At 51.6% G+C, this 14,239-nt stretch overlaps 1 protein-coding gene across 3 annotated transcripts in view; it reads left to right on the top strand.

The window, feature by feature from the left end:
• Positions 1-13,983, top strand: part of C1_1H1orf21 (chromosome 1_1 C1orf21 homolog) — a 415,212-nt gene extending 401,229 nt beyond the window's left edge. For all 3 annotated transcript variants that reach the window (XM_078641457.1, XM_078641468.1, XM_078641462.1), the window contains exon 6: positions 13,235-13,983. In XM_078641457.1, the coding sequence (XP_078497583.1) occupies positions 13,235-13,273 (39 nt within the window). In that variant the 3' untranslated portion in view covers positions 13,274-13,983. The remainder of the gene's footprint in view (positions 1-13,234) is intronic.
• The last annotated feature ends 256 nt before the right edge of the window (positions 13,984-14,239 follow it).

The following is a 14,239-nucleotide window of genomic DNA, read 5'->3' as shown; positions in this document are numbered from 1 at the left end:
CGACTTGGTGTGGTGCCTGTTTGTGGGGAGGGAGGGTACTTGTCTGTACGATCGCCGGAGACGGTCCCCCTCGGGGATCTCTCCCTCGGTATCCGGCCGACCCTCAGGGTCCCCGTCTAACATTGGTGGCCAGCGACGGGATCCGAACCTACGCATAATCGTACAGAAAGTCACTCGCCCCACCACACACAACAACCATGTCAATAGAGAGCGGAACAACGGAAAAATTTCAGATGGAAAAATTGGAAGACTACAACCACCGGGAACTGAAGCAATATTGCATAGAACTTGGACTTCCAACCACAGGTCTTAGCACAAAGGAAGACTTCAAACGAGCCCTAGAAGCTTGGGCAGAAACGGGTACGGCCGTACCCCGAACACAAACAACCGAAACGAGCCCCGCACCAACTAAAGAAAGAACGGATCTCTCCCTGGAAGAGATCCGAGAAAGAGAAAAAACCAGACTCCACGAATTAGAACTTGCCCGACTTCGCTTGGATGGGGAACTCAAGCTGGCAGAACAAAAAATAACCCTGGAACACTTACGACTCAGGGAAGAGCGGGAAGACAAGCAAAGACAGAGGGAGCTAGAGGAAAAGAGACTAGAATACGAACATGAGCGCAATCTCAAAGCACTGGAGATTCAGAAACAGAATAAAGACCTCGGGCTCCCCGAACGACCGACCCCGTCTGCCTCGACCGAACCCAAGGTTCACATCCCCAAAGATGTCATCCGGGAATACCACAAGAACGATGATATCCAGCAGTGGTTTAAAGCCTATGAGGTGGCAATGACCTCCCACCGGATTCCCCGAAGCGATTGGGGAGCCGGATTATGGGGGAGGTTTGTCAACGAAGGGCGGGACGCCCTGCTGCAACTCCCGGACCAGCTGATGACCTCCTACGACCACATGAAGGCCGCCCTCCTCACTCGATACGGGCTCACACCTGAGATGTACCGCCAACGGTTCCGCGACTGCAAACGGATTCCGGGTACAACTTGGGTGGAGTACGTGAACTTTTTTAGCCGAGCCTTCGAGGGGTGGATCAAGGGCAACAAAGTAACCACCTACGACCAACTCTTTGACCTTATCGTATGGGAACACCTGTCGAACAACTGCTTCGTGGAGCTCCGGCAACACCTCCTGGACAGCAAGCTAACCGACCCTCGACAACTCGCCGCCGAAGCCGACCGGTGGGAAAGCACCCGAGTTGGCCGGAGCGCACCCAGCGAAGTATCCAGATCGTATCGCCCCCGAGGGGGAGGAGGAAGTCAGGGTCGGGGGAGAGACCCCGGCCCCTCGTCACCCCCCAGAAACCCCTCGACCCCGGTTGGCCGGGGAAGCCCTGCCGTCCGGGCCGGTTTCCGGGCCAACATTACGTGCCACAGGTGCCAGCGACCCGGCCACTACGCCAGTGATCCCAACTGCCCAAAGAACCCGAACACTACTCCCCGCCAAGTTGCAGCGGCGGTCCTAGGGGAAGAAATAATCCCGGAAGACCAAGAGGAGTACGAGACCGATCCCTCTGAATGGGCACCCGCCGCCATGGCACTGGTCTGCTTAGGGGAGAGAGACATGATTCCGCGGGCCCCCCTTCCCGCCAACACACAGAAGTACGGTCAATGGGTCAACATCAATGGCCGCCGGGCGGAAGCCCTCCGCGACACCGGGGCCAGTGTAACGGCGGTCCGACGCCACCTCGTCACTCCAGACCAAATCTTGCCGAACATTCTTTGCCCTGTTCGATCAGCCGACAACTCCGAAAGCCTATGCCACATGGCCTGCGTCCCCTTCGAGTGGGGAGGAGTAACAGGGATGTTAAAAGTAACTGTCCGCGATGATGCCCCCGTGGACTGCCTCCTAGGAAACGACCTTGAAAGCTCTCCCTGGGCAGCTGTCGAACGGAGGGAGCACCTGGGGATGCTTGGCCTCCCCGAATGGGTCTGCGTCACGACCCGGTCCATGACCGCCCGCGCGGTCCCCAGCCCAGAAGAGCCGGAGTGGCCAGAACCTCCTCCCGCGCTCATCCCAGAGGAGGCCGCCCCAGAAGCCATTCCCTTGACCCAAACCGAAGAAGGACCCGACCAGCTTCGGGACGTCCCTGACCTGGCACAATGGCAGCAGGAGGGAGGCCCCACGCAGGAACAATTCCGGGCCGAGCAACAAACCTGTCCTTCTCTCGAAGGACTCCGGCAGCAAGCCCTGGCCCAGAGCACCGGGGATACCTCGGGGGCCCACTGGATCTACTGGGACCAAGACCTGCTCTACAGCGAGCAGAAAATTGCAGAACTAGGGGCCAGTCGGGTGCTGGTGGTGCCCCTTCGCTTCCGAGACTTCCTCCTGAACTTAGCCCACGATGTCCCCCTTGCCGGACACCTGGGGCAGGATAAAACCTACGACCGCCTGGTGACCCATTTTTTCTGGCCCCACATGCGGAAGGATGTCACCAACCACTGCAAGGCCTGCCCCACCTGCCAGGCCAGCGGAAAAAGTGGCCGAAAAATCAAAACACCATTACAACCCTTTCCTGTCGTCACCACCCCGTTTGAACGAGTGGGAATAGACATTGTGGGGCCCCTCGACCCTCGAACAGCCCAAGGACACCGGTTCATCCTGGTCCTGGTAGACCACGCCACCCGCTATCCCGAGGCCATCCCTCTTCGGACTGTGACGGCCCCCGTGGTGGGCCGGGCCCTGATGGGGATCTTCTCCCGGGTGGGGTTCCCCCGGGAGGTCGTCAGTGACAGGGGCACGAACTTTATCTCCAGATATATGAAGTCCCTCTGGCAGCAATGCGGGGTCACCTACAAATTCACGACCCCCTATCACCCGCAAGGAAACGGACTGGTCGAGAGATTCAACCGCACCCTCAAGGGGATGATTATGGGTCTAGAAGAACCCCTTCGACGCCAGTGGGACGTACTGCTGCCATGCCTCCTGTTTGCCTATCGGGAGGTCCCGCAGAAGTCCCTCGGCTTCAGCCCCTTTGAACTACTGTACGGACACCCCGTCCGGGGCCCCCTCAGCCTAGTCAAGGAAGGTTGGGAGCAGCCTCCCCAGAAAACTCCCCCGGACATCTACCGGTATCTCCTGGCTCTCCGCAACCAGACCCGGCGGTTCCGAGACACCGCCAAAGCCAACCTCGAGGCCAGTCAGGAGGACATGAAGAGGTGGTACGATCAGCACACGTCCTCCATTGAGTTCGAACCTGGACAACAGGTCTGGGTGATGTCCCCGGTTGAGCCCTGTGCCCTCCAAGACAGATGGTCCGGGCCCTTCAAGGTAATCGAACGCAAGGGGCCCGTCACCTATTTAATCGACATGGAGACTGCCCGGAACCCCCTACGGGTCCTCCATGCCAACAGGCTCAAACCCCATTTTGTGCGATCCGAACTCAGCCTCCTAATGGCTACCGATACTGGGACAGAAGAAGACTCCGAACCCCTTCCGGACTTACTGAGGGCCTTCGAGCAGGATGGCTCAGTGGAAGGGGTCCAGCTCTCCGAGGCCCTGTCCCCGGAGCAACGCCAAGACTGCCAAACGCTCCTGAGGCAGTTCGCCTCCCTGTTCTCCCTCACCCCCGGAGTCACCCCCTGGTGCCTCCACGATGTGGACACCGGGGACAGCCCTCCTATTCGACACCGAGCATACCGCGTACCAGACCGGGTACGAGCCTGCATCCAGACCGAGGTGTCCAAGATGCTGACCCTAGGAGTAATCGAACCCTCAGACAGTCCCTGGGCGAGCCCAGTCGTCCTGGTTCCCAAGGCAGCTGCCCCGGGCGTTGCCCCTGAGCTCCGGTTCTGCGTGGACTATCGAGGGCTGAATGCAGTTACCCGGACCGACGCTCATCCCATCCCCCGGGCAGACGAGCTAATTGACCGGATGGGGGCCGCCCGCTACCTGAGCATCTTCGACTTAACAGCGGGCTACTGGCAGATCGGCCTCACCCCTAGGGCCCAAGAACGATCCGCCTTCTCTACCCCAGACGGGCACTACCACTTTAAAGTCATGCCCTTCGGCATGAAAAACGCCCCGGCAACGTTCCAACGGCTGGTAAACCAGGTACTGGCGGGCCTGGAAGACTTCAGCGCCGCCTACCTGGACGACATTGCTGTGTACAGCCACCAGTGGACCGACCACCTCCGCCACCTGCGGGAGGTTCTACTCGCCCTCCAGCAAGCCGGGCTCACCATCAAGGCCAGCAAGTACCAAGTTGGCCAAGGGTCCGTGACCTACCTGGGACACCAAGTGGGAAGCGGGCTGGTGGCCCCTCTCCAACTCAAGATTGCTGCCATCCAGGCCTGGCAACCCCCTACGAGCCAAACGGAGGTCCGGGCCTTCCTGGGGCTCACCGGATACTACCGGCGGTTCGTGAAGGACTATGGCAGCATCGTGGGGCCCCTCACAGAGCTCACCTCCAAAAAGAGCCCCAAAACCGTCAACTGGACCCCGGGCTGCCAATCAGCCTTCGAGAAGCTAAAGACCGCCATGTGCACGGCCCCCGTGCTCCAGGCTCCCGACTACAGCCGGGAATTCATTGTGCAGACGGACGCCTCCGATCATGGTGTGGGGGCCGTCCTCTCCCAACTCAACGCCGAAGGGGTCGACCATCCGGTGGTCTTCATCAGCAGACGCCTCTTGCCCCGAGAACAGCGCTGGAGCACCATTGAGAGGGAGGCCTTCGCCGTAGTCTGGGCACTCAAGAAGCTCCGGCCATACCTCTTCGGCACCCACTTCCGGGTGCAAACAGACCACCGACCCCTGCAATGGCTGATGCAAATGCGGGGGGAGAACCCGAAGCTGTTGCGCTGGTCCATCTCCCTGCAGGGGATGGACTTCACGGTGGAACATCGTCCAGGCCAGGACCACGCCAACGCCGACGGCCTGTCACGCTTTTTCCGCCTCAGCGAGGAGAGTCCCCAGGAAGATGGCTGACTCTCCCCGCCTTCAGCTGGGGGGGACGCATGTTGGACAGGCCGCATGTTCGAGCTGTACCCCCTCCCCGCAATGGGACCAGGACCCTGGCTCTCCCTGCATCCCCAGCCAGAGTCCACCAACGACCACCCGAAGTACCCTGCAATCCCTCCACTACAAGACACCAGCTCCGGACCCAGCTGGCCCGGGTCACCATCTACCCCACGACATCGACCCGGCCGCCATCTTGGGGCACTGCAGCACGAGGCCGCGTGGCCTCAACTCGACCCTCACCCTGGGCCCGGCCGGGCCCGACATAGAGGCACCAACCTCCCCCCAGGAGGCAGAGTGACCACTTGGCGAGTCAATGGGAGAAGGAATCGTCAACGGCTCTCCTCCGCCAGGTGTCGATCACCCCAGGCCGCCTGGGCGCTGGCTCCACCCCCCTGCTGGGTGTCTGGACTCCCTCATCCCGGACCTCCCGGCCCCCAGGCGCGAGGGTCCGGACATCAAAGGGGACCAGACCTATAACTGGGGCAGGACCAGACCAGGAAGGCAGTTGTATCCTGGAGTCGAGAGACCCGAGAAGAACTCATCCGTGACTTGGCCTGCTGGCGCTGCCGCGGCCCTCTGCCTCGTGAAACCATCGTCTTGGCCTGCTGGCGCTGCCGCGGCCCTCTGCCTCGTGAAACCATCGTCTTGGCCTGCTGGCGCTGCCGCGGCCCTCTGCCTCGTGAAACCATCGTCTTGGCCTGCTGGCGCTGCCGCGGCCCTCTGTCTCGTGAAACCATCTTGGCCTGCTGGCGCTGCCGCGGCCCTCTGCCTCGTGAAACCATCGACTTGGCCTGCTGGCGCTGCCGCGGCCCTCTGCTTTATGAGACTATCACCTTGGCCTGCTGGCGCTGCCGCGGCCCGATCCACAGACCCTCCAGCTCGAGGATTGTGAGCTCGCCTTTTTCCACCACCTGTACCGATCCGGTACTAAGACTGTCCCGCTACCCCCTTTCCCTACAGAGACTAGAAGTGAGAGGACCCCCGGGTCCAAGTTATCCTGTATCGCTGATATCCTGGCCTTAAGAACCTTATATAAAGCCTTGAACTCGACTTGGTGTGGTGCCTGTTTGTGGGGAGGGAGGGTACTTGTCTGTACGATCGCCGGAGACGGTCCCCCTCGGGGATCTCTCCCTCGGTATCCGGCCGACCCTCAGGGTCCCCGTCTAACAGGTCTTTAACAGCGTTAGCAGGGTGCGGATTGATGAGGTGATTTGAGGGTTTCAAGACATTTAGAATCTTGCCCAAGCCTCTTCCGAATAGGTGTCAAAGGACGACAAGGCGGCTTCGTTCTTAAGGTCACACTTTGAAGGGATTTGGAGTGTCGTAGTTCATAGTGCCGTGGAAGTTTGTGAATGTGGCACAGAATGAAGTCATCGGTCCTGTGAGAGATGGTTCTCGATGTTGAGGGTCTTCTGAGTAAAGAAGGCAGAGAATTAGTCACAGTTGGGTTGCGATTGGGCGGCGTCTAGCAATCGTTGAGGTGCTTCCTTGGATTGAGACCTGATTAGCTCAGAGTTTTTTGGGCGTTTACTAGCTTGGTCTAGTTCGTGTCTGAAGAAGTCTGCTTTGGTACGCTTGATCTTCTTGTAGTAAGCATTTCTCTTTTTCCTTATTATTTTCAGGTGAATAGTCGACGGGACTGATCTCCAGTTACGTTCGGCAACTCTGAGTGAACGTCTGTCTTTGTTGAGTAGGCTATTGTACCAAGGTTTTGAGTCTTTAGTGGAGACTCTCTTTAGTTGAAGAGGGGCTACCTCATTGATTATTGCGGTCATTGAGTTGAGGTAGTGGTTGGTGAGATCATGCACGTCTGTGGTGCCAGCAGGTGGCAAAAGAAGGTTGTAGCATGAGATAGGTAGTGTGTTTGTGTTGAGTTGTTTCAAGTCACTTTTCCAGATCTTTGGTTTCGTGGACTGCACTGAGTTAAGTTTTACTGTTTTATTGATGAAGAAGGTGATGATATGGTGATCAGACCAGTCTCAGGGTTGTATCGATTCCAGTTGAATGGCATCAGATTTGGAGATTATTCGATCCAGGGTTGCTCCTTTCTTGTGTGTAGGGCCCTTGCAGGTTTGGGTAAGGGCTAGATCAGCCAGGAAGCTTTTGAGGCAGTAACCTCTGTGTCGTTATTGTCATTCCAGTCGAGATTGAAATCGCCAAGAAATATTTGGTTATTTTGCCTACCATTGTTAGTTGAAATCTTATCCATGAGATGTTCCGAAAATATGAGATTGTCCCCTGGTGAATGATAGATAATGTGCAGAGAGCAAGCTGGTTTGCCATTGCTGCTAAGGTCGAGGCAGAGGTATTCGCAGGAAGGGAAGACTGGGGAAGTGGCTCTATTTACAGTGATGTCACTCCGATGAATACAGGCTATACCTCCCCCAATCTTATCAATTCTGTCTAATCTGATGATGTCGTAGGTCGGGAGAACTAGAATGTCAATCAGTGGGGTGGAGGAATCAGTTAGCCATGTTTCGGTTAGCAAAAGCAGGTCTAGCTCCTGTGAGATGATGAGCTCAGCTATCTCCGCAGCATGTCTGGAAGCAGATCTACAATTTAGGAGTATGCATTTAAGACGGGGAGTAATGCGGGAGCGGAAAGGGTCTTGGGAGAGTGGGACGCTTCTAAGGTTGCTATCAACGATCCCTCTATTGTTATGTCTGATAACTCTGAGAGGTTTAGGGGGTATAGTAGGTGTGGTCAAATGAGTGGCGGTAATGCAGTTAGTGGGAGAGGGTTCGTAGGATTGTAGAAGAGAAATCAGTTTGCTCTCAGAGAACGGGTTGACGCTTCGCTTAGGGCAATAAAGTGTATTGTGGAGGGGAACTGAATTCCAATTGGGTGGCAGCGGTTTAGGTGTGTGAGTTATGTGGTGTGATCGGTAGTTAGGGTTAAAGGCTCTAGCTGAAAAATTATGACACGGTTGGTGAGATATCAGATCCTTGAAAGACTGGACTTCCTTTTTAAAATGGAGTAAAGCCAACATTATTTCCTCAAATCTAAGGTCGGGTTCAGTTGAGACCGGAGTAGGAGGCTGTGTTCTGTATGTGGGTGGCTGCAGAGGTGCGGTAAGGTTAGTGTTGGAGGTAGTGTTGTGTGAGAGGGTGGATGAGTGGGGGCTGTAGATGTCTGAGTAAAGGGGGTGGATGGTTGGAATGTGGGTGGGGAGGGAGAGGGGTGGTGGGGGGTGCTCGTCAGGTAGAGCAATGTAGTCGCAGTGATGTGAAGTCGAGATATGTGCCAACCTAACACTTCGGACGGGGTGGATGTTGTGGGGAGAGTAGGTGTGGGGAGTATCCTTATAGCGTAGAGATGCTGGGACCGACGGGATGTTAGAGGATGTGGGTGGCTGAGTAAGGGGGGTGGTTGGTTGTTATCTACCTGGAAATGATGAAAGGCTAAATTCGTTTCACTGCCTGCACTTTATACATACTTCGAAGTAGGGACTCCATCTACTTATTATGTAGCAAACTACATGACTGTCGTAAGGCTAATGTCTTGTGAGACTCCTACGTTCATTTCTGTCTTTTTAGCCAATGGTAAATTGCACTCTGAGTTTTGGAGTTTCTCTTGTAGAAGTAGAAAAGGTGTTAAAAAAGCAGGCTGCAAAGTGCTGTTTGGCTAATAGGTCAGAAGTGACTGGATACCACCATCATGGGGTAGGTCCCTTTGCAGCAATGTAAATAGCATAGAATTGTTAACTACATTTCTACTGAACCCCATACTTTCTAGCCCTCTGCTTTTCGATATAAATCCTTTTTCTTCTGAAATTCATTCATCCATGCAGTGGCTCCGTCACAGCACACGAAGACTACAGTTCCCAGAAAGCATTAAGATGTAAAGCGAAAGTTCAACACCGGCAGCCGACATGTAGCATGGCGAAATCGTAAAGTACTTCAAAGAGGATAAACATGCCCACTCCTTATTTGCAACTGTGTAAAATGAAAGGCAATGCATTATGTTGGTCATGTTAGATCTATCGGCGGCCTTCGACACCGTCCCCCATAGGGCGCTCCTAGCGAGGCTTTATGACATCGGCCTTAGGGGGACGGCGCTCAGGTGGTTTACATCTTTCCTTGAAGACCGCCGCCAGACGGTCTGGGTTTCCCAGAGCTCTGCCGAGATGCCACCATTGGGAGTTGGGGTTCCACAGGGTTCTGTGTTGAGCCCCACGTTGTTTAACATCTTTATGTCCCCTTTGGCGGCCTTGGTGGAAGCATATGGGGCCCAGATCGTCTCCTACGCCGACGACACGCAACTCCTCTTCACATGCGGGAAAGACCAAGAGTTTGACGGAGGGAGAATTCGGGACTGTCTTGCTCTGGTCTTTGACTGGTTCCAACGGAACAGTCTAAGGGCCAATTCAAGCAAGTCCGAGGTTCTATTCTTTGGTTGCGTAGCCGATCCGGAGTGGCAGCATTGGTGGCCGTCTGATATGAGCCCTCCTGCACAGTCTTCCTTGGTAGCAAAAAATCTGGGTGTCAAGCTAGACAACCAGCTGTCGCTGAGAACTCACATTCTGGGTCTGGCTGGCACCTGCTATGGAATTTTGAAAATGCTTCGCAAATTCCTGCCCCTGTTGTCTGAGGAGCACAGGCGGATTACTGTGCAGGCTCTCGTTGGCTCAAGGCTAGACTACGCCAATGCCCTTTTTCTTGGCCTCCCTGACTACCTAGTCCAGCGCCTACAGGTGGTACAGTATTCGGCCGCCCGGGCCATTTTTGGCCTGCGCAGACGAGCCCGAGCCTCCGGGCTGCTACAGGCGTTACACTGGCTGCCCATCCGGAAGCGGATCCAGTTCAAATCCCTGACCCTGATGCACAAAGCCCTGCATGGATCAGGGGCCGGATACCTGCGGCGGAGACTCGCCTTCTATCGACCAGTCCGCTCATTGCGTTCAGAATCCCTTTATAAAGCGGTGGTCCCGCGGGTGAGGAAGGCTCGCGCGGGAGGGCGCTCTTTCAGCTGCAAAGCTCCCCAGCTGTGGAATTCGCTCCCTCTCACGCTTCGCAGCACTGCCAATTTGTTCCAGTTCAGGAAGAGCCTGAAGACCTGGCTTTTTAATCTTTAGGCTGTTCTCACCGTTTTCTGTTTAGATCTTTTCTTGTATTTGCTGTGTTGTGTTATTTTTATCCTGAGCTGCTGGTGGAAAGCGCCGGGACACTCTTTTCGAGTAGCCGTGCGCTATACAAAAACGTTATAACATAACATAACATAACATTATTCTTTTACAGAATACCTTTTTGAAACTCATCGTGCACGACCAGGAAAAAAGACACAAAATGCAGGAACAATCTAATGCAAGGTATCACAGAGGAGGGGTTTTAACCTCTTGGGCGCGGGCGAGATTCTGCGCCTGTGCGTCCGTTTTAAAGAGTGGGCGGGATCATGACGGCCCCCAGCCGTCGTCAGCACACACCCACCGTGATGCATGAGGGCCGGGGGCCATCATCAGCATAGAAGGGGTTAAACAAGCACCACTGTCAAAAAACGACCCCAACGGAGACCGCTTCAGTCTTCCCCTACATTACTTGTCCAACACAGGTCAGACCGTCTTGAATACGAACCTCCTTTTACAAACAGGAAAACAGGAGCACATGCTTTTTTCCAAGCAGAGCTGAATTTGATCTCCCAATAATACGATAAATAAAAAGGAAAGGAACCACAACTACCATCAAGCAACAAAGATCGGGCTACACTGGGCATGGGAGACCGGGCAATCAGTGACTGGGAGTGAGGGGAGGCTGGGGTGGGGGTAGAATGAGTGAAGCAGCAACGAGAGACGGCGTGGTGATGAAAACGGGAAAGCGAAAAAGGGGGTGAGGGCAGATTCGAGGGTAAGCAAAACTGGTTGGAGCGGGAAGCAACAATGCCGTGTGAAAGGGAGAAACGCATGCACTGTGATGAAGTGCTACTACTGAAAGAAAAACAATGGTCAAAAATGATGTTTCATCTGGCCAAAAAAATTAATAGTACCTGAATCTCATCAGGAGCAGTAGATGCCTGATTAAATTGACACAATATGTGCTTGGTCCCTGCTCCACGGCAAGTGGTGGAAGTGATCTTTCAGCTGCACTGGTAAATTACGACGGCTGCAAAGAAGAGTGATGTAGAAACAGACAATGGTAAGCAATGGGCGAGGTCCAAGCCCTTTCGAGAGACTCTACATGTGCTAGAGCATGCTCTCACAGGCTCGACCCTAAAAAAAGCCTTGAACTTGAGGGCACTTGAATGGCCGAGCACAGAAAGTACTCTGAAGAAAGCTGTGGAGATTTTCTTCACAAAAGTGACCCATGAGAAGATGGGAAATCGATTTGGCGGAGAGAAATATTTCGCTTGCCCATCAGAACCACAGAAATAGGTGTTAAAAATGCAAGCAGAGCACAGGCTGACCTGAAGGAGGATTCAATGAGAGCATATAACAATTAATGACAAACAGGAGGCTCTAAACTATATGTGGAACAGACTACTGTCTAATGTTTATTTATGCTAAGCAGTGGCAGTGGAACAGACGAGAGGGGGCATGCGGAAAGTGTGAACAACCACAGGGGCACAACCAGACATGCACTGCACAAATTCGAGTGGTGGTCGGAGAGAACTCGATGTTTGTACAGGTTCGAGCAACTGCGGAGTTTCTGTGGAGGAATCAGACCTTAATAATGTGTCTTGCAACTCTGGGTGCTAAAGGAGATCTAAAGCGCTCTTGAAGTAATACACTATAGTGTCTGTTTTTTAAATATTATACATTCGGGTGCTTACAATGCTTTTGGGAGAAGAAAACACCCCACTTCCCCCTGCGTAATCAGAAGATTAGGCACAATTAAATGTCAAACATAATTTGTAGCACTCTGCTTATCCCAACTTAAATAGTATTGTCCTTTTAAGTTTTTCCAAATAACAAAAAATCATCCAAAGGCTCTTGAAGATTTTCCTCCTTTTAATTTCTTTTCCAAGTCCAATCCCAAGCCAACGCGTTTCGCCGAGGTTATTGATAACCCATCGGCTTCATCAGGGCTGGAAATAATACAAAAGGCGTTTCTGTTTTTACAATATAAACATTTTCCTGAACAAAATTTTAAATTTAAAGCCCCATATGGCCCAAAACAACCCTGTGCTCTTCAAATCCGTCATTTATAGTGAAAGCATGCACAAACTTCATATCTGTTTTTAGCGCACCCTGTGAAACAATCGATGCCTGTGGAAAACATACATTCTTTGAAATCATGTGAATAACATTTTTAAAGGCAAATATTGCAAAGGTGCCACTATCATCTGCTACGTTGTCATATGTGAACAAAAGTGATTAATCTCTTCTGAGATTGCCTGTGTCATTCTTCTTATAGCCCCATATATTATAGACTTTCTTACAAATGTAATTACCTTATCTTGACTCGTTTATTGCCTGATGAAGAGAGTTGCAAGACACATTAATAAGGTCTGATCCCTCCACAGAAACTCTGCAGTTGCTTGAACCTGTGCAAACATGATGATTTTTTGTTATTTGGAAGAACTTAAAACGACAATACTATTTCAGTTGGGATAAGCGGAGTGCTACAAACTGTTTGACACTTAATAATGTGTCTGTTTTCTTTATTTTGACCATTCTCTCTTGCCTGCTCACTCTTACCTCAATGTGAATATTGTTGGTATTTTCATGGGGAACCCTCCTATAGCTCGCCCTCAATGCCATCTCAAGTTCTTGAAAAATGACTACAGATTTCCAATCTTTTTTTACTCGCGATGGGCGGTGTTCCTTACCGAACTGAGATTTTTTCATCTAACTTCTCGAATTTTGCACAGTGCTTTACTGGAATTTAATATGAGACTGGAGTGAAACTAGAGTGGTTTGAAAAGGTAATAAAGAGATTAACTACAAAGACCTTTTACTCTCTTTTTTTTTTGTATGAGTCTTTATTTTAGTCCTGTCTATTAAAGCATACACTAATGTTTACTGCATATATGTGTAAATATAACAAGTTTATAACTTCTGTACACGTTTAGATGTATATGAGCAGGTGTCTTGACCAACTTAATAACAAATGGCATCAACCTGAAGTCCCTTTTTAATGATCAGAAACAACTTGTCGAAAATGTTAACGGATGAGGAAATAACGTCCCACCAATCATTTTAACCATTTGCAGAAGAACATAGACATTATGGTAACAGAACACAAGTCCTCTCCAGTTTGTCTTAAATGTTGTAAAATATTGTTAGTTCTCTTCTGTCAGATTCTAACTTCTTTCTCCATTTCTCCAAGGGGCGCGATTACTGCTCAGAGGAGGAAGACATCACATAGTGCTGCGTGGCAGTAGGAAGATTCTCTTGTACATACTGTAGATGAACCCGCAGATGGTCACTTGGAACTTTCTACAGTGGACACTACATGGCACAGAGGGATCATGTCCTTGGCGTTTGCACCCGCACATTGTCATTGCTGTTAATGGCAGAGGAATTAATATGGCGTTGGTCTTCAGAGGAACCTGTCGATGCTGCTAGATGAGAATAAAATGGCCGCCGTTCACTGCTCCGCGTTTTAATATGCAGCAAGTTGTTTTAATTCATTTTAAAGACAACACTGAATTTACTGAGGCTGGTGGACTGTTTTTTTATTTAACGAGGTGGTGTTGGTATAAGGAACGAAATAAGTCCATGAACGCTGGACCGCCTATTTTCCCAATACACTGGTCGTGGGCTAAATTAGGATTTGACCTTCCACAGTTGACTGTTTTGAACTTTTGAGAGGGAATGTGTGTTGTTACTGGCAATAATACCCCCTATAAGGGCACGGACCTAAAAACATAAAAAATCTGCTGTCTGCCATATGATTACTGAAGATGACGCCATAGCCGATGGTCCCTACAGGGCATATCCGTTGCCCAATACTACAGGAGGCGTCTTAACTACGAACTCAGCTTGCAGTATTTGCTTTGCTAAATGCAAACGTGTGATCACAATCGTTTTGAATCTTTTTTTCTAAGAAAATAAACATTTTACTGTTTTTATGTATTTTTGTCTTTTACCATTGATGCCGTACACAGTTAGGGGAAACATCGAAAATAAACTGTTGATTTTTTTCAGTTATGTCACTTAAAATGCTGCTGGGAATGTTTATTGAGTGTCTGTCGAGTTTTTAAAATGTTATTTTTTACCATGCCTGTAGTAGCAAGGACAAATATAATCCACTGTGGTACATCTCTTTAGAAAAACTTAACTTTGAATATCAGATGAAACTTTTTGGCGCACGTGTTTTTGTCTTCAGTGC

This window comes from Lissotriton helveticus, chromosome 1_1 (assembly GCF_964261635.1).
Source record: "Lissotriton helveticus chromosome 1_1, aLisHel1.1, whole genome shotgun sequence".
NCBI classification, from domain to species: domain Eukaryota; kingdom Metazoa; phylum Chordata; class Amphibia; order Caudata; family Salamandridae; genus Lissotriton; species Lissotriton helveticus.
The sequence above is the reverse complement of the archived record's forward strand: the minus strand, read 5'-3'. Positions and strand labels throughout refer to the sequence as shown.